Source organism: Ornithorhynchus anatinus, chromosome 9 (assembly GCF_004115215.2).
Source record: "Ornithorhynchus anatinus isolate Pmale09 chromosome 9, mOrnAna1.pri.v4, whole genome shotgun sequence".
NCBI classification, from domain to species: domain Eukaryota; kingdom Metazoa; phylum Chordata; class Mammalia; order Monotremata; family Ornithorhynchidae; genus Ornithorhynchus; species Ornithorhynchus anatinus.
The window spans coordinates 17,011,792-17,033,670 of NC_041736.1; the positions used below are offsets into that span (position 1 = coordinate 17,011,792).

The 21,879-nt window shown below is 38.2% G+C and overlaps 1 protein-coding gene across 5 annotated transcripts in view; it reads left to right on the top strand.

Moving 5' to 3' along the window:
* The window catches only part of HAT1 (histone acetyltransferase 1), a 58,366-nt gene that overhangs the window by 27,226 nt on the left and 9,261 nt on the right, over positions 1 to 21,879 (top strand). For 2 of the 5 annotated variants that reach the window (XM_029072571.2, XM_029072572.2), the window contains 6 exons: positions 4,243 to 4,422; positions 4,720 to 4,841; positions 5,342 to 5,446; positions 5,823 to 5,929; positions 10,632 to 10,783; positions 12,028 to 12,144. In XM_029072571.2, the coding sequence (XP_028928404.1) occupies positions 4,243 to 4,422; positions 4,720 to 4,841; positions 5,342 to 5,446; positions 5,823 to 5,929; positions 10,632 to 10,783; positions 12,028 to 12,144 (783 nt within the window). Of the gene's footprint in view, positions 1 to 4,242; positions 4,423 to 4,719; positions 4,842 to 5,341; positions 5,447 to 5,822; positions 5,930 to 10,631; positions 10,784 to 12,027; positions 12,145 to 13,085; positions 13,157 to 13,207; positions 13,306 to 21,879 lie in introns of those variants that run through there. The other 3 variants (XM_039913168.1, XM_029072573.2, XM_029072574.2) reach the window with 3 other exon arrangements.

Genomic DNA, 21,879 nt, shown 5'->3' on the forward strand with positions numbered 1-21,879 from the left:
CCTGAGTTCTGATGTTCATTAGACTCCAGTGTTCTCCATAACTGTGTGTTAAAGAAAGATTTTTATCGTGTCCAAAATGGGGTAGACTGTTAGCAGGAATCATGTTTATTAACTCTATTCTGTTGTACTTTCCAAAGTGCTTAGTACAATGCTCTGGAGACAGTAAGCACTCAATATGATTGATTGATTGACATAGAGAGGTTAAATGACTTGCCCAAGGTTACAAAGCAGGCAGTTAAGTTTAGAACACAGTTCCATTAAGTCTTAGACCTGTGCTTTCCACTAGGTCACATTTCTTTAACTACTGGCCACAGGGAAACATGCCTATCTTGTAGCAGTTGAGAAGTGACCTGAAAGTACCTTCTTTTAAAAAATGTACATTAAAATCAGGACCAATCTCACTGTAACCATGTTGTTTCACCGAATGCAGTATTTTTTTATTTCACCCTTGATTGTTTTCACTTATGAAGTTTTTACTTTAGACCGTATTCACTATGTTTGTGTTTTACCTGTCTGTATGTGTTCCTATCTATACTCTGAATTTTATTTTTCAAAGTCCTTTTCACTGTTATCTCATTTTTGCCCCACAATATCCCTGTGAGGGAGGGAAAGGTAGGTATAATTATCCCCATTTTACAGACAAGGAAACAGAGGCATAGAGAGGTTTAAGTGACTTGTTCACTGTCAAACAGCAAGCCAACATTTTATATAGTGTATGTAATTACTAGAAAATGAAATTGATCCATCAGTCAGTCAGTGGGATTTATAGTCAGTCAATGGGATTTATTGAGAGCTTAAGCGCTTAACTATGTGCAGAGCACTGTACTAAGTGCTTGGGAGAGAACAATACAACAGAATCAGGGGACATGTTCCCTGCCCAAAACTCGTTATTCCTTCACATTCTCGTTATGCCTTCACATTCTCATCCCAGTGCCCATCAGAAATTCTAGTGGTGGATGACTGTTTTCTTTCTTCTACAGTCACTTAACATTCAAAAATGTTCCAAGAACTGGGGAGTCAGGAAACAAATTCATGAATTCAATGTTAGCTTCATTTTTTTTTAAAAGGTGGCAAATTGTTACCAAATATTTCAATTAAATGTAAATTAATTTCTTCATCCTAATATTTTGTGCTTTTGAAAACTGGGCCGTGTGTGTGTCTTGATAAATATAATAATGATGGCATTTGTTAAGCGCTTACTATATGCAAAGCACTGTTCTAAGCGCTGGGGTGCATACAAGGTGATCAGGTTGTCCCACTTAGGACTCTGTCTTCATTCCCATTTTACAGATGAGGTAACTGAGGCACAGAGAAGTTAAATGACTTGCCCAAAGTCACCCAGCTGACAAGCAGCGGAGCCGGAATTTGAACCCATGACCTCTGACTCCCAAGCCCATGCTCTTTCCACTGAGCCACGCTGCTTCTCGGATGAAATCATATATGTACCATATGATGATGATGATGATTATATTTAAGCGCTTTACTATATGCCAAGCACTGTTCTAAACACAGATAGATACAAGATAAGCACATTGTGGGGCTCACAGTCTTAATCCTCATTTTACAGATGAGGTAACTGAGGCACAGAGAAGTAAAGTGGCTTGCCCAAGGTCACACAGCAGACAAGTGGTGGAGGCGGAATTAGAACCCACGTCCTCTGACTCCCTAGCCTGTGCTCTTTGCACTAAGCCATATGCTATGTGACCTTGGGAGCAGCACGGCTCAGTGGAAGGAGCACGGGCTTGTGAGTCAGAGGTCATGAGTTCAAATCCCGGCTCCACCGCTTGTCAGCTGGGTGACCTTGGGCAAGCCACTTTACTTCTCTATGCGTCAGTTACCTCATCTGTAAAATGGGGATGAAGATTGTGAGCCCCACGTGGGACAACCTGATCACCTTGTATCCTCTCCAGTGCTTAGAACAGTGCTTTGCACATAGTAAGCGCTTAACAAATGCCATCATTATTATTATTCTGTGTCTGTTACCTCATCTGTAAAATGAGGATTAAGACGGTGAACCCCATGTAGGACAAGGACCGTGTCCAACCTGATTAACTTGTCTGTACCCCAGCCCTTAACAAGTACCATAGTTATTATTACAGAGTAAGGTGCCAATTACATGTGGTAAGCCAAGGTTATGAAATTTCAGCAAAATGCTAACTCCTAGAGACAGATGGTGTGTTATCTCAAATACTTACATAGCTGAAGTCTTCTTCACACCAACAGAGCCAGCTGATGAGGCTTGTAGTTATAACTGTAGGAATTAAGCCTGGGAAATGTGCAAATAAGATGCAACAAGTAGATTAAAAGGAATACTTTTTGTACTGTTTAAAAGACAGTAATCTTCATTAACTTAAGTAACCAACAAACAAAATAAACATTTAATTTTCACATCATTTACAGCACAGAAGTCTCCTTTTAAAATGTAGTTTTCTTTAAGCATTTTACATAAATTCTGTTGTTCAGTTTTTGGATTTGGGGATTTTTATACTTTGGAATTTCATAGTCCATTTGCAAAGTAAAGTTTTTATTGATAAAATAATCCTCATATGGATATCCAAGGTGAATTGATCTTATAAAATAGCTCAATTTTGTTTTTCCTACTTAGTTATTCAGTGTAACTAACAGTTACAAGAGAAAAATATTTATCAAATACTGCTTTAGAAAGAAAACAAAAAAGAATTCTGGTAAATACAACTTCTTTGTCTTGATGTAATGGAAGCAAAGACTAATGTATGTATTAAAAGGAGGGTCTTGGACAAAGTACTGTAGAGCTATATCTTAACTGTTTAATAGCTCTTTTTTGCTGCTATACAGCAAGTTAAATATAAATGTTGGTGGTTCCAAGGCATTGAGGATAAAACTTGTTTGTGCTGAAGTCCATCCATGTTCTCTATCCTAAAATTGTAACTGAATAATAATAAAGTGCTATTCATGTGCAGGTGCATTGCTTCTACTTAGTTAACGATGGTTGAAAGGACAGGAATTAGTAGCATGTTGTATTAGCCTTTTGTAGTGTATTTTGTCCTAAGCATCTTAATTTCCCTGTTTTGAATGCTAAGTAGCAAGGGTCTTGGTTTAGAACTAATACCCATCATGCATGTAAACGGTGTGAAAGAGCTGCTTAGTAAGTTAACACAAAGTGTTCTTGTGTCAGTCCTTGTGGAAATAGATACAATACAAACATTACAGCTGAACTCACGGCAAACTCCATTAAGTAAAAACCTGGCCTCATTGTTCAGAAAAAAGTTTGAATAGAATGCAAGCTCATTTTGTTGAATGTAATGTCAGGCTTTTAGGGGCTGTATTGAGGAGTAAGGTTTTGTTAAGTTGAGACCAATTCATTAAGTTTTATTGCCTGGTGAGAAGCAGTAATACCTTATTGTGAAACTTCATCAAATATTCATGGTTAAAGAGAAGTAGTAAATGTATTCAATCAAGTGGTCTTTTGGAGGTTTGAAAAGGATTATGAAGTCTGCTCAGCTGATAGTCTTAACATTCACCATGGTTGTTTAACAAGGGTAAATTTAATCTCTGAGTTTAATTTTGCTATCAAGACTTGTCTTTTTTTTCCTTTCCCCTTTATGTCCAGTGCTATAAAAATCATACCACATATGTAAGGGCTGTGTACATTTTTCATTTACGACTGTGCGATTGGCTATCTCACATCTAAAAAATACTTTAGAGGCAACTAACTCTGTGAGTATCCATATTTGATGTGGTTATTTTGGTGAGTCCATTTTTGTCTGGATGTTAGGAGGTTATGAGAGCTTCTCTATCACCCCTCTCTTCCCCTTCTTGTTGGCTGGTATTCTTGGCTAGAAGAACATGGTTTCTCCTGATACAGCAGATTAGATGACTTTATGAATTGGCCCCATGGGCAGTGCCTTTTGCAGAGACAGTGACCTTCTCAATATATTGGTTTATGCAGAAATACGAATTCCAATATCCTTCCTAGTTTTGACCGGTTCCCTTTTATTACACTATGGGTTCTCATATGAGTTCGCTATAAAATCACCTTGGTACAAAGCTTTGTTTTATGTCTGAACTCATCTTCCCCAGTTTACCACAAATTTAAAGTTGTGTGATCTGTTACATTTGCCATTAGCAGCTACAAGATTTGGGGGACTTTATTTTCTGGCATTTTAAAAATCCTGATTTTGACCATATTTTTCAGCTAATTTGAGAATTACTGTCTGTGATTTATTTTAAACCCTCCCCCCATCCATTATGTTCTTTCCCTAGGCAGATGATGTTGAGAGCAAAATAAGAGAGATCATTCCTCCAGGATTTTGTACAAGCACAGATGACTTTGTTTCTTTGCTGGAAAAGGAAGTTAATTTCAAGCCTTTTGGAACATTACTCCATACATACTCAGTTCTTAATAAGGAAGCCGGTGAAAACATCACATATCAAATATATAAGGTAAAACCAAACTTTGCTTTAGAGTAAATTGAACCATGTTAGATCCTTTTCTTTTTCAGGTGATGGGAGAAGGTCCCAGTTTGTTCTTCTCTTGGTAGTTTTATTTTCAGATCCCCAATCCTGGGGGATATGTATGTGCGTTTTCTTGTAGAGTTCTGTTTTCAGTGTTTGTGTGTACACATTTTAACCAGAACATTCTGCTTGTAGACATTTTCCCATAGAACAGTTTTGTATTCTGCAGACTTCCTCGTACCTCTATGATGAGTTTCACCTGACTTTTCTTGGCTTTTTCCCTAGGCTGACATGACATGTCCAGGCTTTCGAGAATATCATGAAAGGCTTCAGACCTTTTTGATGTGGTTTATTGAAACTGCTAGCTTTATTGACGTGGATGATGAAAGATGGAACTACTTTCTAGTGTAAGTACAGTTCTAAAGCAACAGTGGACCTTATTACCTCCACAAAGCCTGCATTTTAATTGTGGCTGGCCAATTATTGGGACAGTATAATGATATTTTTCCCAGGAAAGAAAAACCATTGTTTATTAGACTTGAGTTTTCCTTCATTATGCTTTGGGAAACCTTGAGAATAGAACTGAATTAAATGCTGTTGTCCGTTAGAGCCCTGAATGTAGGCTTAAACAGTAAAATGAGCTTTGCCTGTGTTTTCTTTTACTTGCCACCTATTCATCTTTATAATAGGCAAGTGCACTGAAGTGATGTAAAGAGGTCTGATTTATCCAAGTTGCTGCACACCAATTAAGTGAATTGTACATTCAGAACATAGCAGGTGTACCCATTGGGCCCTCACAGAGTAGCTTGCTGACACTGAAAATTCAGTCAGAGAATGGAAAAGAAAATGGACACTGCATGGGAGCGCGACTGTAATTGACCTGCTTGGCTTTCTGTTTTATCTGCAGATTTGAGAAGTATAATAAGGATGGAGCTACGCTCTTTGCGACCGTAGGCTACATGACAGTCTATAATTACTATGTGTACCCAGACAAAACCCGGCCACGTGTAAGGTAATTGGCAGTGTAACACGTGCCTTGTCTTTTATTTCAGAAGAGGGAACTGCTGAAGTTTCCAATACTTGTTATAATGATGTTGATTTGTTAAAAAAAAAAAGTCCATTATTCACTGACTATGTACTGATTTATTTCATTGTTCCCTTTTAAATAGGGTAGAAGCTTAAACCAGTTTTGACTATCTTTGTAATTTGAAGGTTTTTCTTTAAAACTTGATGAAAACGTTACCTAGAAATCCTAGGATCTTTCATAATTTGTCCATAACACTGGATTAAATTTCTGATTTTAAATTAGTTGTGGGTACCTGTAACTATAAATCTTATTATTGCAAGGTCAGTTTAATTAAGACATCATCTTTCCTTCTGTAATACAGCCAGATGCTGATATTGCCTCCTTTTCAAGGAGAGGGCCATGGTGCTCAGCTTTTTGAAACAGTTCACAGATACTATATTTCTTCTCCTACAGTTCTTGACATTACAGGTACGTGCCCTTTTAGTTTTATTATCAAGCTAATCGTCGTAAGTTTTTCCAGACTTAGTTTTAACATTGTCGGTATGTCTGTCCATCTGCTTGAATTCATTGGCGTTGAATTTAGCTTGGTCCAGGGCATAAATTATAGACCATTTATATGTAAGAACTACACATTCCCAAATCCATGGCTGACACTTAGCAGGCAGGATACCTGTTAAACTAGTGTACATTGCTTTGTTAGCATTAGTTGTCGGTAATAATCTTACTGATAAGAAAGGAATCTTGACATTATGTAATTTTTTACCTGGCCAGTTTTATTTTCCCAAGATTGCATTTTTGTATTTCTTGGGTGGCCCTGGTTGAAACAACAAAGGGAAGGTAAGAATAGTAATTATGAGTTAAACTGATGCCCTGGAATTCAGAAGAATAAGATTTGTATACTCGTTTTAAAAACTTTCATTCCCTTAAATCGCATGGTTTCACAACTTCGGAGAAAATAAAAGTCAATTCAATAGTGTAAGAGCGGAGTGGGTGAGCTGCAATCCATTACGTACGGATTACTGTAGAGTACTGTGAATAGGATAACTGGGGGAGAAAAGAGAATGAACTGCTCTAAAAGGGAAAGACATCATCAGATGAAGCCACTGATGGAACAATACACTGACATAGTGAGAACTGCATAGAGAGGACAACATGGCAGAATGTGAACAATTTAAAGGAATAAAGTGACACATTATCTTCTCCCCTTCCCCCAGTGTCACCACATTTCAAAGATACAGCTCAAAAAATAAGCCTACTGTGTGATCTAAGAGGATAACATTGTAGCATATGTTCATAAAATTATTGGTTCCTGCATTTTATTAATCTACAAGGAAGTATACTAACTCCTTCTTTTTTAGCTGTAGTGAAAACGATGTGAGCTAAAATGTTAGGCTACCCTCCTCAGTTGTGGCTTTGCTTACATTAGTTTATGGTGAGTACCTGTTAATTTTTTTTTTAAGAATAACGTATTTCTATGTTACATGAAGCTTTTATTAGCCAATGCAAGTAAAATTAAAACTGTCCCCAAACCAGATTTTAAATTGCCCGGTGGAATAATCTGCTGGAAACATGCTGTTTTCAACAGGGAGCTAGGAGGGTTTGAAGAGATGAATTATCTTTCCACTCAGCTCTCATTCGGCTGTTAGGAAAAATGGACTTCACAGTTGTGAGATGGTCAAAGGATTACAATTGTTAAGCAACATATAAAATTCTAAATTGACTAGGTAAGGATTTCATAAACTCGAGAGATGGACAAAATTATGGAGAATTATAAAACTACAATGTGCTCCAGGAGGTTTCCAGAATCTGCTTGTGGATCTGAGTTGGATTCATTGCTTGTGTGAATGGTCTTTTCTGGTGAAGAGTTTTGCTAGAAACTGAGAACAAATCAGCAATGTTAATTTACCCAAGAGAAAAAATATGCTGGCCAGGCTTTTTCCTGAAAAGCCTCCTATTTCATCTGTATTCCCATCTCTTCTCCCTTCCTCTCCTTTCCCCAGGTTTTATCAGATAAAATATCAACAAATTGCTATTTATTCCGAAAGGAAAAAACAGAAGCCAAAGGAGATTCTGAATTCCTTTTTTTTTTAATCTTTGCATTTTATAAGATTCATAGCTGACCTGAAGAGACAAAAGATTTTGTACAACTGTACCACACCCTGAGTTTGACATTTGAGTGTGGCCATTCAGTGGCTCGAAATCGCACATTAGTAACATTTTTATACCCATTCAAATTTGTGAACTTTCCACATTGATAATTTTTGTTTACCTTTCACATGCTTCCTTACCATTTCTATATCCTATGGACCCCTTTTCCAATTTCCACATTGATCATTCTTGCCAGTAATCTTTATTTGGAGTCTCTCTAATATCCCCATTCTTCCCTCCACTCTCTACTCTGTGTACCCAATGAATGTTTTCATCCTGCTGCTCACTTTAGAGAAGACAATTTCAGAAGTAATTGATATATAGCATTTGGCCTCTGGGTATGTTGTTTAAATTTTGACAGTCTAAGGTATAGGTGTTTAAAATTGCTATTTATGACTATTCCATTTTTGGTGACTAGTTGTTTGCATTTCAGCTGGAACGTAGGTGAAGATATTATTTAGCATCTTGTGAGGAGCTCAATAATTTACCAGAGACCTGAGAGATCACCCTCTCTTATTCCTACCTAGTACATTGTGAGAGTGCTTCTCTATATGGTTTTAATGTTTTACTAGTCTTAGAATACAGGCCAAATGCTTGGTACCGGAGGCACTCAGTAAATTTACTGACTAATTGAAGGGGAAGCGAAAAGGATCAAGAAACTGCCGTGTTTCACCACCTTTTATAGTTAAAACTATTTAATTTTAGTTCTTTTGAGTGGGAAGAAGGAAGTGGCATGATCAGAACTAGGGGAGGGGTACAGAGGTTGCTAAAAAAAGCCAATGCAGTAGACAGCAGTGTCAACACCATGTCAGCTAGAAGGCTTGCAGAATTGTCCTCCCTTCTCACTCCTGAGTTTGCTTAGCATGTTGGCCAGCTGGGAAATTAATCAGGGAGTGCCTCCCAGAGGAGAAGGGGATTTCAAGACTGAGAATTGTAGCCTGGTGGAAACTGAAAGTGGTAGTAGTTCCAGGCAAGGGCTCAGATGCGAGAGGTGAACACGTCGTGAAAAGATTATCTTTGGTTGGAGCTCAAAGCATGAACTAGTAGGGTATAACAGGTGAAGAGAGCAACGATGTAAGGAGAGAACTCATGGAAATCCTTTAAGCCAATGGTTATGAGTTTCTGCTTAATGCGGAAGGAAATAAATTCTGTTGGCGGTTTTGGGAGAATGAAAAACTGTGTGCCAAAAGACATTTTAGAAAGCTGATCCAGGCAGCAAAGTGTAGTATAGACAAAAGAGGGGAGATGTTGGAGGCAGGGAGAGCAGTGAAGAAGCTGATGTGGTACTTTGGGGAACTGACAGGGTTTGAGCAGATGGGGAGTGTTTTGGTGGAGAGGAAATATTGTGGAGGAAAAACTCTAGAGCCTGATAGCAGAGTAGTGTCTAGAATCCCAGTCTTGTGATTCTTTGTTTGTCTTTCCATTGCATGCTGCTGTGTCAGACACTCAGAAAAGACCATTACCCCTGAGTTGAAAAGAATAGGATGAAAGCAAAAATGTCTTAAAGATGGTTCCAGGTTCACTTACATAAATGACACTTTTTGAAGTCATGAAGTTGTCAAACATTTTATGTGGATTTAATCTGTGTTTGCACTTACAGGGAAAAAGTACAAAATCTAAGATTGATGTAGTGGTATCTACATTGCCATTCTGCAGATTTTATAAACTAATTTTGGGCACTGCTATTAAAGTAGAGTGGTTGAAGCTATTTTCAAAGCATTTGAAGAGCACTATGAAAACATAGCAGGTTTGGGAGCCCGCCATGACACTAATGATTATCTAAGTACGAAGTCAATATTTGAATGTGTTGGTAAGAGTGATGTATTTGTTTTGGAAAGAAAACTTAAAGATTTTCAAGCTATCTTCTTCAAACATGTAAAAATGTTTGATGTGAGGATATTATTAAGCTGAGCACCAGATGTGTGTTAGATGCAAAATTGAAAGAAATATGGTCTCCATATGCTGAGTGACATTCCAATACTAATACAATTTTTCCTGTGCTATTACCTCATTACATTGTCATCTTTAAAACTGTGTTGTCCTATTCTGAATGGGAGACCTGCTTTTCTCACTTTTAAATGTGAATATATAGAATAAACATTTACACTTATGAAGGACATAGATTCACGTAGCTTAGATAGAAAGTTCCAGGTGAACTCAAACTAAAGTAAGCTTTCAAAAAATCTCTCCTGCTGAACATTTAAAAATGCATTTTTTTGAGTTGGCCAAAAATTTAAATTATTTATTTATTTTTGCTTAGGATGAATTGTTGATTTTGGCTTCTGAAATTATAGTAGTCTCTTGGCTCAAATATTATTTTACATGCTTACAGAGAAGATTTTAGCTCTTCCCTTGATAATTGCTGAAATGAGTATATTTATCCATCACTGGTATTAAAGCACTTTCTGTGTGCAGAAGACTGTACTAAGTACTTGGGAAAGTACAGTACAACAGAGTTGACATGATCCTGGCCTACAAAGAGCTTATAGTTTAGAGGGGGAGACAGACATTAAAATTAGAGATAAGGGAAATGGCAGAGTGTACAGATCTTTACATAAGTGCTTTGGGGCTGAGGGTGGGTTGAAAATCAAGTGCTTAAGGTGTAAGAATTTGAGTCCATAGGGAACACAGAGGGGAAGGCAGGTGGTGGAAATGAGGCCTTAGCCAGGGAAGGCATCTTGGAGAAGTGATTTTAGGAGAGCTTTGAAGGTGGGGAAAATGATGGTCTGTCCGACATAAAGGGAGAGGAAGTTTCAGGCCAGAGGGAGGATATGGGCAAGAGAAAGGTGGCAGAATAGACAAGATTAAAGTGCAGAGAGTAGGTTGGTATTAGAGGTGTAAGGTATGCAGATTGGGTTGTTATTACTACTTAGGGATGGGTAATACGCAACTTGTGTATTTTCATGTAGTTTTATTTGGGGGGTGTTGAGTCTCTCAAAAGAGCAGCTTAGAGTAGCAAATGTGCTTGACTGGCTAATTAGGAAAAAAATTTGTATATTTTATTCTGATTTTATTTCCTCAGCTGAAGATCCTTCTGAAAACTATGTGAAATTAAGAGACTTTGTACTTGTGAAACTGTGTCAAGATCTGCCTTGTTTTTCCCCAAAGAAATTAATGCAAGGATTTAGTCCAGATATGGTGACAGAAGCTCAACAAAAGCTCAAGATAAATAAGGTAATTTTTCATTTGCACAGGCTCATATTTCACAGGAAAAATAATCTGTATATTCAACAGTCATTTGTTACATTAAAATATTACAATTCGTTCCTACACAGTTTATATTTTATGCTGCTGAATTTTATGCCATTTGGCATATTTCTCAGAACTATTACACTCAAGCTTTTGAAGTTGGGGCCATTTATGCGTAAAACACCACTCTAGAACCAGTTAGGCAGCCTGTATTTAGAGTGACCCAAAAAGGGTTGGTACTGGGAACTACAGCTGAGATCCATCCAGGTGATCGCTTGGTGAAGGGCCCCAGGAATCATGGCCAAACCAGAGTCCCCAAAGATGATAATGACCTGGTATTTATTTAGTATTATAAACTGGAAGGAAAAGGAACAGATACAAACAAAAGTGGAGACTTACAAGATGATATATGACATTGCAAGTGCCAAATTGGATTACCTGTTTATCAGAAACCAGTGACCCGGTGCTCAACCACACGGCTACGTAAAGGCTTTTCTTGGGCATGTGGCCAGAGAAAAAGTTCAAACTCAAATTAACCTAAAATGAACTCATCCTAGCTTCTTTTTTTTTTAGCCCAGATATAGCTTAAGCAGCGAGAAATGCATTATCTCATTAAACTTCTTATAGTGTGTCCCTTCCAGGAGTTGATATAAAAAGCATACAGCCCAGGAAGCCAAAATGAATTCCCTCTCCAAGCTCTCCCTGAGGAGAATTGAGGAGGAAATCCCTCCTTTTGGCAGATGAGCCTATCTCCTTCCAGAAGATGATCCCAATAGCCCCTAGATGGTGGGAGGGAGAGTTGTGCTTCTGCTCTCTTCCCTACAACGGTCTGGGCAGGCTTATTGTGCAAGTGTTTTAAAGCACAACTCTGGCTGTGTACTTGCTGTGTAGAAGACCACAACACTACAGTTTAAAAACGGTAGTTAAACTTTCAATAATACTTATAATTATCTTAAAATCAAACATTAGCTAATCTGGGAAAGAACAAGAACTAAATGTTCCTTGGATATATAGCATTTCTGTCTCTTCTGGGAAATAAGAATATGATTTTGAATTCGTCTTATGACATTCCAATAATTTGTCATGATTAAAATTTGATGTGGGTATGACAAATGTGCCTGAGTATAGGGTATCAATTGCAGTCATGCATTTTTTGGAGGTGACTTGGGAATTTAAGGATTTCAAAGTTAATATATATACATTCATACTGCTTTCTCTAACTCTGTTAGCAACATGCCAGGCGGGTGTATGAAATTCTTCGATTGCGTGTGACTGATATGGGTGATGCTGACCAATCCAAAGGCTATAGATTGGACATTAAAAGAAGATTGATCGGCCCATATAAGGTATAGATAACTTAAAACTATTCTGCCCTAGGGTTAATCAAGGCTTGGTAGATTTTCTTTCACTTTCATGCATTTAATGATGTTTAAAATGATAACATTGGTTTATTATTCAGAGATGAATATTTAATTGATATGAATATATTTGGCACATCAAGTTTATCTACCTGCTAGGATTCTCTTATTTAGAATGGAAACCTACTGGTATTTTTGACCTTACTTCCTGACTTGGGTTAGACTTGCAGAAGATGTAGAATTGGATCATTCATCTACTCCATTTTGACATCAGCATATATATAATCCTTCTGATTTTTATAATTTTTGTTGGGCCTAGCTGGTACAGTCCTAAGATTGTATGCAGACATTTCATAACGTTACAAGCTACTTGAAGGCCTGAATTGTCTTTTACCTCTGTAGTACTTGCCCAGGCACTTAGCACAGTGCTCAGCACGCAGGTGCTCAGTAGGTGCTATTGATTAGTAATCAGTTCAATTAACCATTGTATTCACATGGAAATGATGGCTCTGAGCATGCCTGCTTTGTTCTAGAATTAAGTGCTTCATTGGTTGAAAAAGTTTTACATTTCACTGTTCTATAGAAAATGTATTTAGAAATAGAAATTTAAAAATATGTGGCTGAAAAATTTCACATTTTATTTCTGTGATTCCTTTTGAAGTTTGATCACCTCTACCAACTCTTTTATATTGTACTTACTCAAGCGTTTGTGCTGTGCACACAGTAAGTGCCCAGTAAATATCATTGATTGATTGTTCTTTCTAGCTCTACGGGAACACACATAGTGCGTGCACAGTACATAGTTATTAAGTCTCAGATAACTGTTATTTATCGACTTGCATCCAGCCGAAGTATTTCCTTACAATACCAAGGTTTTGGTAATCTAAGTCTTCTCTTATTTCTCTTCCATACCTCCCTCTTTCCCTTAGAAAATTACTGCCAGAACTTTGGCCTGATTGCATATGGGAACTGGTGGAAGGGAAACAGAGTAGCTGCAGCTGTCTTTCTGTGGCAGAATCACTATAAGCACAGACCCCTTTACTCTTCCCAGATGCATCTTTGCTGTGAGTCCTGGAGCACAGAACAGAGACGCCTGGCTAGGGGCAAGCTCTGAATACTTTTTATTGGAATTAAACACACCAAGGGTAGGTATGTTAGATCGGGGTGGTTTATACTTGTGTAGCCTCATAGCTCATGATTCCAGGTCACTGAGAGTGGTACCCGGACCTAGCCTTGTTCTCCCTTTCCCTGACAGCTAGTATACCTAAAATCATGTTTGCCCTGAGGCCAGCCTTTGGTCGCGAGACAAACCTAAAAGGTAAAGCAGTCTGAAATGTGCTCTGTCAGTTTAGTAGCTATGCTGGCATTAGAGTTCATGGGTCTAATCCAGTGAATTAGATGTGTGAGGTGCTGATACCCTGGAGGTAATTGTTTCACAGAAGCAGCCCTGTGCTACCCCAGCAGAACACCTATTGTACCACTTTTTCCCCATCCACAAGGGGCAATGCTGTAATGACTGCCTGTTCCAAGCAAGCAGATTCATTCAACTATTCAATATAGTTGCATGCAAAGCACTGTACTAAGCTCTGGGGAGAGAATACAGTAAAGGATAATATTGTAATAAGACATTAAAACCCCACAGGGGGTTCACAGTCCAAAAGGGAGTTCCAGGTGGTTGGCCACAGGTGTAGGAGGAGGAATTCAGTAGCCTGTTATTGGGCAGGGATTGTCTCTATCCATTGCCGAATTGTACATTCCAGGTGCTTAGAATAGTAAGCGCTCAATAAATACTATTGAATGAGTGAATTCAATACATATATACCATTTTGTGTGCAAAGATAAAAAGTAGCCTGTATCCTACACCAGCATTTAGCACAGTACTTGCACCTAGTAAATTCTTAACAAATACCATTAGTAGTGATATTAATAAAGAGTAGTATTGTCGTAGTAAGCATCCACTGGATGAAGTGCACTGTATCAAGTGTTTGGGAAGTTCAGAACAATTGTTACATTCCCTGTCCTTCAAGAACTTACATTCTAATGGGACAGAGAGACATAAAAACCCACTGGAATACAGTAGAGGAAGCTGGTGTTTACAAGCTCCTTGCCACCCAGGCAGGTCAGAGTCCAACAGTTACAACCAAAGCCTTCTTAGTGTTCGAAAATTCAGGAAGATATACTGTCCATACTTAACTCCCTCACAACTCTACTGACGTGGGGCAGGTTGAGAGCAAAAGCCCAGGATGACACAGTGGGAGGTGGCATAGGTTCCTGGTGATTTTACTTGGCAGATGTAGCCAAAGCAGCCACATATGCCATCTTGCCCTCAGCAGCACCAGGTCCCCCATTTCTCGTGCCCTCACCTCTAGGCAGCATTGCCTGGAGGAGAGCTGTGCTTGGAGCCACAAAGACCAGTCACCTCCATCATAAACAGCACCCAACCAAGGTCAAGTTGCTTCCTCTCTTTGCCTCATTTGGAGAGTGGAACTTCAAGGGGAAATAAACTAAGTTTGGGGCAGGTGGAGAGTGAAGGTGCAAAATTGCTCCAAACACCACCAGAAAGAAGATTCAGGCTTTCCAGGGGATGGGGCAGATGAAGGAAAAAAGGGGAAGGGGTGGAAAGGAGAAGGGGAAAAAAAGGATTGGAAAGGAGAAGAATTAGGAAGTAAAGGTTGGAACAAAAAAAGGGGGGAAGCCAGCCACCCTCCCCCCAAAAAAGAGTACATAGTACCATGGTGAATTTATGCAACACTTCATTTCCCCTCAAAGTCTTTTCACATCAGTTATCTCATTTTGTCCACCTAAAATACTTCGGAGGAACAAGTGTTTGAGTTGGTTAACTCAAAAAACAAGCTACTGGCATATAACTCCATATACCCAGATCCCAGTCTCTTTCTACAAAATCTCTGTGACTTGGAGGTTATAAAGGAAATGATCTTGACTGTAAGCTCCTTGTGGACAGGGAACACGTTTACCAATCTGTACAATCGTATTATTATTACAGTGTCCTACACTCAGTAAGCACTCAAATACCACTGATTGATTGATTAATTGAACAGAACAAAGGAGAAAAGGAATGAAAATTATGTCCTTAATAGATTAACAAGTAGGAAAAAAGGATGATAAAAAATAAAATAGAAAAGGGTGAGATGAGGAACAAGAAACACAGATTTGGGAAAGATGCATGGACCAATAGGAAGAAAAGCAGTGGGTAGTTGGAAGAATCAGAAGGTTAATAAACTAATAGGTGAGAGGATCAGATAGGAAATAAGGGAAGGGAGTGAAAGGGCATGAGTATGTGAAACGATAAGTCACCAAAGTAACCCCAAATACTAATACTTAGGGAATTGCAGTTGAATCAATCTTATATTGTTGTTCTAGTGACAGATGTCCTGCTAACAATGATGGGTTATGAAGTAAAAGTCTAAAGGTGGGGATCACGTCTGCTTATTCTGCTGTACTGTTCCAAGCACTTAGTACAGTGCTGCGCATATAGTAGGTGCCCACTAAATACCACTGATCTATTGGCATACTCCGGGTTACAACCCACCCCACAAAAAAAAACAACCCTAAGATCTGATCTGTATGGTGACTTGCCTCAGCATACACTCACCTAGCCCTAAATTTCCTGCCATGTGTTTACAGGTCAGGAAGTCCTTAAACCCTTTTCACAGGGGCTTTTCTGCTATAAGGGCTATCTTTGTTTTTGTCTCTTGGTCTTTCTGCCGCAGTTGTCTTCCCAACCTTTAGTTACAATGTCACATTCATGAGCTGAATGAAGTTGCAAGGTGTTTCTGGACACTGTGCTTGCTTTGGGCATGCCATTTCACCTCACCATTCAGAACTTGGGTAGTATCCTATTGACGTCCATTCTGTCTCAAGTGTTATACCCTGCAGAATATATGTTTGTGAACAGTGTGTCAATAGTAATTAGATGGAAATTTAATTAACTACTCAAGTGCTGGGGTTTCCACTTACTAACAGTGTTAACATGAAACTTCAGTACTGTTTTATGCTAAAAAGAGATATGCTTACAATATGGGATTAGGTATTAATCAGTGGTATTTACTGAGTGCTAACTGTGTGCAGAACACTAAGAGCTTGGGAGAGTGTAATACAGTAAAGTTTATAGACACATTCCCTGCCCACAAGGACCTTAAAGGGGGAAACAGGAAAATAAGTCTTAGTCTTAACATACATAATAGTATACATACACAAAGCTTCCCCTTTTTGTGAAGAGAAAAGAGTAGAAAGGCTATTTACAATGCTGAAGAAGTTTTAAAACTAATAAATATGGCAAAAGTCTTTCAGGAATGTTCTGGGATGTAAATTACTCTTAGTCAAATATTGCAGTGTTCGGACTGACCAGCCTTGAGATCTTTATAATAATAGTGAAGGCTGTTTGCTCTTCTGATAGGGAGATAATCTTAAACTGAAACTGAAGCTCTTGTTAAGGGAGAGGTAAATTTGCTAATCAGATTAGCAGAACTGTAAACCACGCAGATAGAGAGGATGTACAATTTAAAGGTGGTGAAACAGATATCACTCAGGAGAGCAGAAGTTGAAGCTGTTCACTAAACAGATTAGTAAAGTGTTTATGAGCAGGGGAACTGCATACTTGGTTGGGCAAGACTCAAACATTGCAAACTCCTTCTTCACAAAGGATCAATTGGCTAAAATTGCCCTTCTGCAGGGTATATGAAGTGCTGGGCTGGAAAAGTGCCAGATAAAGCTTTTACTGTAATTGCAATGCTTTAAACAATTTCAATTAGTCTCTCTGGCTTTTCATTCTAGTTGGCCATTGTAAAGCATCTTGCTCTTCATTCCCTGAGTTCTTCATCTTTGCAGCTGTCATTATTCGTTATGTGTATACCAGTACTCCAGCATAATGTAGGATTTCTTTGCTCATGTTTCTTTTACTTGTATTTACCAAAACCTTGTTGTCCACTTTAGTTATTTTATTCATCCTAAGCTAAGTGTAGCTGTAAATGTTTTCTCATTCTTCTTTACATTGGCCCCTTTTTTAAATAGCCAAACCTTCCCAGTATTTTCTAGTAAACTACCTAACTTTATTATCCCTCTTTAATTTACACAGACTATGAAAGCATTCAACATATTACAGCTTGTCTTTTCAGTTTTTTGCCATTTTGCCTCTTAAGTAACTTTTAAAATTTGTTGTTAGTCTTTTCTGACTTTCTCCCAGGTAATTTCACTGGTGAGTACCCACTGCCAAACATTCTGAATGTCTTGCTGTTGTACTTCATTTCTGAATTATTTTTTACTTCATTTCCTTCTAACGCATTTGACTGAAGGCATCCTTTACTGGCAATCCTATCCCATTACAGATGTCTTAAATCCAATGCCATGAAATTGTGACCCATTTTGTCAGTCAGTCAATGAATCAATGATATTTACTGTATGCGGAACATTGTACTAAGCACTTAAACCATAGCTTGGTAAGCTCTCTCTTAAAGAATATAATCAGTGCTTCCCTAATACATGTTCTCAGTATGCACTTTGGGTAGAACAATGGTGGGCAATTAGGGAACATTCCGGTACATCTGAATGTCTTTCTGGCTAAAACTTGATGCATTGTCAAAAGAAATATTTGTGCCCATGTGTGGGTCAGTCATGGCACAGCATAACCCAGGTTTTCCCTAAGTCAGAGTTTAGGGATGGGGAAGTGACTGCTTAATTCATATGTTTAATCTGATATTTTAGCAGTATTCAAATACTGCTATTTTAGGAAAGTTTGAATAGTAACCATGAACTAAAATCCACTTTTTTGCATCACATTTGAAAGCCATTTCCACTTCTGATTAATTGAAGCATTTACTTTTATTGTTGCTGTTAGTAGTAGAATTGTGTTTTTTTTAAGAACTTACTATGTGTCAAGCACTCTTTTAAGTGCTGGGGTAGATACATGTGTATCAGATTGGACACAGTACCTGTCTCACATGGGGTTCACAGTATAAATTGGGGACAAAATAGGCATTGAATCTCCATTTTACAGATGAGGAAACAAACACAGAGGAGTTAAGTGACTTTTCAAAGGTCACAGAACACACAAGCAGCTGTTCCATAAATTTGACAATTTTCTTTGAACATGGTCAATGCATAACAGTTCTGTTTTCTCTCATTTCTCCATATCTAAATTAAGCTCGCATATCCCTGTTTATATTCCTAATTTCAGGATAGTAGGCACTTCTAGCAGCATAGCCTAGTGGAAAGCATGAGCCTGGGGGTCAGGAGACCCAGATTCTTAATCTGGATCTGCCACTTGCTTGCTGTGACCTTGGGCATGTCACTTAATTTTGGGGCCTCTGTTATTTCCTCATCTGCCCAAGGGGATAAAATACCTTTTATTCTTTCTTCCTTAGACTCTGAATCCCTTAGGGACTGTGCTTCATCTGATTGTATGGTATTTACCTGAACATAGTAAACACTTTTAAATACCACATTTTATTGTTATTATCATTTACATAATTCCCTAGAGAAAGTACCCCATCTATTCCCCTTGTTCCCAATAGGATAATGTACTTTTCTTGGACATAACCCTGCCAAATCCAATACTTTTATAGACTATGCCTCAGTGAAGCATTAGCAAAATTTTAATAGTATGAGCAACTCATATCCTTAAGTGTGCATATCTTCTCGAGAATTTTGACATTATTCATGATTTCCCTGTAACAAAGCTTTGCAGTGTGTTGCACTCTTTCCCATGTATTCCCTTGTTGCACTAGACTGTAAGCTTATTGTGGACAGGGAACATGACTACCAATTTGTTTATATCGTACTCTCCCAAGCACTTAGTACAGTGCTCTGCACACAATAAGCACTCAATAAATTTGATTGATTGACTGAACTCCAGTCCATCAGGGACACGGCAGGCAGGGATGAAATTGTGGATGGTCTTGCACAAACGGTCACGGTAATCAATTCCTTCATGTAAGGTTCTCATTTCTAAAGTCTGTACGACAGGACCGAGACCCCATCAACTCATATAACTATAGTGGAAACAATGGCCTTTGTAAATCATGGGAGCATTTGCAACAAAAGTTCAGCTTTTTAAAGCCTAAACTACATTCCAAATAAATATGAATGTTAATTTCTCTAGATTGCATGGCTTTATTTCAGTAGCCATCATTTCTACTTGAGAAAATATCCAGTAGTTGTGTACTGGTGCAATCACCAAAACAAGCTCAATGTATTAGTAGTTTGAGGCATATTAAAACATGTATATGATTTTTCTTTTTAGAGGAAATGTTTATAGTTTTGTTTTGGTATCAATGCAAATACAGTTAATTCGTCTATAATCCATGTTTACATTGAGCATTTTAGGTAGAATGATATTGGGGAATTAAGAACATTACGCAAAGAGTAGCTAGTTGAATAGAAGATTATATAAAATTGTAAGAAATTCTTGGGTGCCTGTGCACGGTCTTGGGCAAGTTGGGTTCACTGCAAGTGTTTCCTTAAGCAATCAATCAGTCAGTCGATGGTATTCATTGAGCACTTACTGTGTGCAAAGCACTATACTAAGCAGTTGGGAGAGAACAGTGCAACAGAGTTGGTAGACATTCCCTATCCACAATGAGTTTATTGGGTTCTTTAAGCAAAGAGCTCCCACATTATTGGAGGACAGATTGTGTATTGTATTTGTGCTGTGTTATTTTCAGAAGCATCAATCAATCAGTGGTTTTATTGAGTGCGTACTGGGCACAGAGCCATGTACTAAGGGTTTGAGAAAGTACAATTCAGTAGAAGTTGGTAGACCCGATCCCTACCCACAAGAAGATGCATCATGGTCTAGTGGAAACAGCACGGGCCTGAGAATCAGGGGACATGAGGTTTAATCCCACCTCCACCACTTGTCTGCTGTGTGACCTTGGGCAAGTGACTTAACTTTTCTATGGCATGGTTCCCTCACCTGCAGAATGGGGATTCAATTCCTGTTGTCCCTCCTAATTAGATTCTGAGTACCATGTGGGGCTTGATTATCTTATATCTACCTTAGCGCTTAGTACAATGCTTGGCACATTGGAAGCGCTTAAAAAATATCACTGAGGGTGGTGGTATTTATGGAGCTTGCAATCGATAAAGGCAGACAGACATTGAAATAAATTACAGAGATATAGTAATCAGCATATGTACATTAGTGCTGTGGAATTATGGTAAATGCTTTAAGGTTTAACATGGCTAAGTGCATAGGTGAACATAGGGAAGGGTGGGTAGGGGAAATGAGGGCTTAGACAGGGGAGGCCTCCTGAAGGTGATGTGATTTTTAGGGTTTTGAAGGTGGTGAGAGAGGTGGACTGTTCAATATTAAGGAGGGGCCGTCCCATATATACTCCTGAAGAGGAGCCAAATCCAAATACTGGCGATTGAGGGTTTGAAGTTTGGAAAGTGACACTTTCAATAGCATTCATTAATGCAGTTTTTTTATTACAAATTAGTGTCTTTGTGTTATTTTTTAAATGTAGACATCTTGAATTGCTGTGAGCTAATAGTTTTTATCAGTAAAACTTTATCAATTTTGCAAAGATTTTTAATAGCTATACTTTCATCTGTGTTCATATTGATAAATTGTGAGCATATGTAGTTTTCTCTGCCTTTAATGTTAAATTAACACACCGGCATAATTTCTTCATTATATTATTTAAGTAAATAATTTTAGAAATAGAGTCCAATAGCCAAATTTAATCAAATGTTATTTCATTTTATAAAAACATCATTTGAACAATTAAAAAAAACAAACATCTCAAGCAGGTGGTATAGTCTATACACTTGGATACAGGGCTAAATGTAATTGTAAAGAAATCATCAAGCTATCTAATGAACTATAGAAATTCTTTAAAGCCTATAGGTGTTTTACTATTTTCCAAATGTTCATATTAACTGAAACAGTTGCCAGACAATACCACACTGAAGATTTGTCAGGAGACAGACTACATGATGTATCAGGTGACCTTCCTTTGTGTAGCTCAATGAGAACCTAGAAAGCATAATTCCTTCCTTCCCCTGACCTTTCTTAAAAGAAATGAGATTTGGTATGACAACTATAATAATACGGATTGGAGACCTACCACACAGTCTCTGAAGTCACAAAGATAAATGGCTTGTGAGTAAATGCAAGAAGGTGAATTTTATTCATAAAAACAGTGAATTTAAGATTCCAAAAATGCTCTATTTCATATCATGGAGGTGGAGAATAGTAGATTTTTCAATTGAAAATTGGCAGTATATCATTTTTTCCCACTTCCAAAATGCAGGGTTTTAAATAATCAGTTGTATTTATTGAGTACTTACTGTATGCAGAGCACTTTACTAAGCTCTTGGGAGACAACAGTATAACAGAGTTGGTAGACATGTTCCCTGCCTACAGTGACCTTACAGTCTAGAGAAGGATACAGATGTTAATATAAATAAAATAAACTGTGGATATGTAAGTAAGTGATATGGGGCTGAGGGAGGGGTGAATAAAAGGTGCAAATCTAAGTGCAAGGGTGACAGATAGAAGAGAGTGGGAGAAAAGGAAGTGAGAGCTTAGTTGGGGAAACCCTCTTGGAGGACATGTGCTTTCAATAAGGCTTTGAAAGAAGGGAGAATGATCATCTGTCAGATATAAAAAGGGAGGGTGTTCCATATCAGAGGAAGGACAAGGGCGTGAGGTCAGCGGCAAGGTAGACGAGATGGAGGTACAGCGAGTAGGTTGGTATTAGA